This window comes from Plectropomus leopardus, unplaced genomic scaffold (genome assembly GCF_008729295.1).
Source record: "Plectropomus leopardus isolate mb unplaced genomic scaffold, YSFRI_Pleo_2.0 unplaced_scaffold19615, whole genome shotgun sequence".
In the NCBI taxonomy this organism is placed as follows: Eukaryota; Metazoa; Chordata; class Actinopteri; order Perciformes; family Serranidae; genus Plectropomus; species Plectropomus leopardus.
Genome location: NW_024621180.1, coordinates 1 through 1478, shown reverse-complemented (window position 1 = coordinate 1478; position 1478 = coordinate 1). Strand labels below are relative to the sequence as shown.

The 1478-nt window shown below is 54.0% G+C and overlaps 1 protein-coding gene across 1 annotated transcript; it reads left to right on the top strand.

Moving 5' to 3' along the window:
- Window positions 1-4: 4 nt before the first annotated feature.
- On the top strand, window positions 5-846 carry LOC121965330 (laminin subunit beta-1-like; the record flags this gene model as incomplete). Its single annotated transcript, XM_042515485.1, has 3 exons — window positions 5-241; window positions 338-482; window positions 616-846. Coding segments are annotated over 3 exons (594 nt in total), but the record flags the coding sequence as incomplete, so codon positions are not given.
- Between the last annotated feature and the right edge of the window lie 632 nt (window positions 847-1478).

Here is a 1478-nt window from a genome sequence, read left to right as displayed (position 1 = left end):
ATGTCTGAAGAATCTGTCCTGGTCTCTCCAGATCTGCGGCAGTCCAGCATCAGGTCAGGACTCCTGCTCGTCCTCCCCCTGTGGAGGTCTTGGCTGTGTGGACTCTGATGGTCGAGTTCGGTGTGGAGGGGAAGGATGTGATGGTGTGGTGACAACTGCCAACGGCGCCTGGAAGAAGGCCCGAGACTCTGAACAGGAAATCATCAGCGCCATGCAGGAAGTGGAGAAACTCTCGAAGATGGTGAGTCTCCTGGTCTGAGCTGGACCTGAAGGGTCCTGGTCTGAGCTGGGCCTGTTGGACTGTGGTGGGGGTTTTGACCTGTGTTTTGTCTGACAGGTGTCAGAAGCGAAGCTGAAGGCGGATGGGGTGAAGCTGAGCGCTCATGACGTCCTGATGAAGACCAACAGAACCAAACTGAAGGTCCAGCGGAGCAACGAGGAGCTGAGAGACCTGATCAGGCAGATCAGAGACTTTCTCACACGTACGTCTCTCCTGAGCTGCCTCAGGTGTTCAGAGTCATGTGACTTTCTGCGGATGGTCACCTGGTCTCAGCTGCTCTGCTTCAGGTGTCTCAGATGAGCGTGTCTAAACAAGTCCAAATCTTGTTGTTTCAGAGGATGCTGCAGACCTAGAGAGTGTGGAGCTGGTGGCTAATGAGGTTCTGGCCATGCAGATGCCGACCACGCCGGCTCAGCTGCAGAACCTGACCGATGAGATCCGACAGAATCTGGGAGAACTGGGACACGTGGAGACCATCCTGCAGGAGAGTGCCGACGACATCCAGAGAGCCGAGAACCTGCTGGACCAGGCTCGCCAGACCAGGTGAGTCCTACCTGTCAATCAGAACTGAACCTGCTGGACCAGGTGAGGCCCACGTGCTCCATCAGGACTGAACCTGCCAGACCAGGTGAGTCCCACCTGTCTGTTCGGTTTCAGTTTGGACGTTTTGATAAATTCAGTTCAGACAAACTGACAGGAGGCCAGTCACAGAAGCCCCAGTTGTGCTACAAGGACTTTTGGACATTTCTAAGATTTTAGGATACTAGGGTCTTAGGTAGGACCTCTGTCGGGAGGTGTGGGGGACTCTGGCAGCTCTGGCAGCTGTTTGTTAAAAGGCCAAAAACAATTCCCAGAGTCAGTCACTTTATTTTTACTGTCAATTAGAAAATGGTTGGGGGGGCACCCAGGGCCCATGTCAGGGGCCCTGTCATTCGGCCCACAGGCTGTATGTTGAGCATCAGTGGGCTTCAGGTTCAAATCAGTGAATGTCAGTCTGCAGGATCACTGATTAAGAATGTGATCGATTATCTGTCGATCAATAACTCGATCTTCAGCGGTTTGAATGATGTCATGACTCTGTGTCCGTCAGCGAGGAGGCCACTGACATCAAGGACTCTGCAGAGACGGTGAAGCGAGCTCTGCAAGAAGCTCAGAGGGCTCAGACCACCGCCAGCAGCGCCATTCAGCAGGCCGCTGC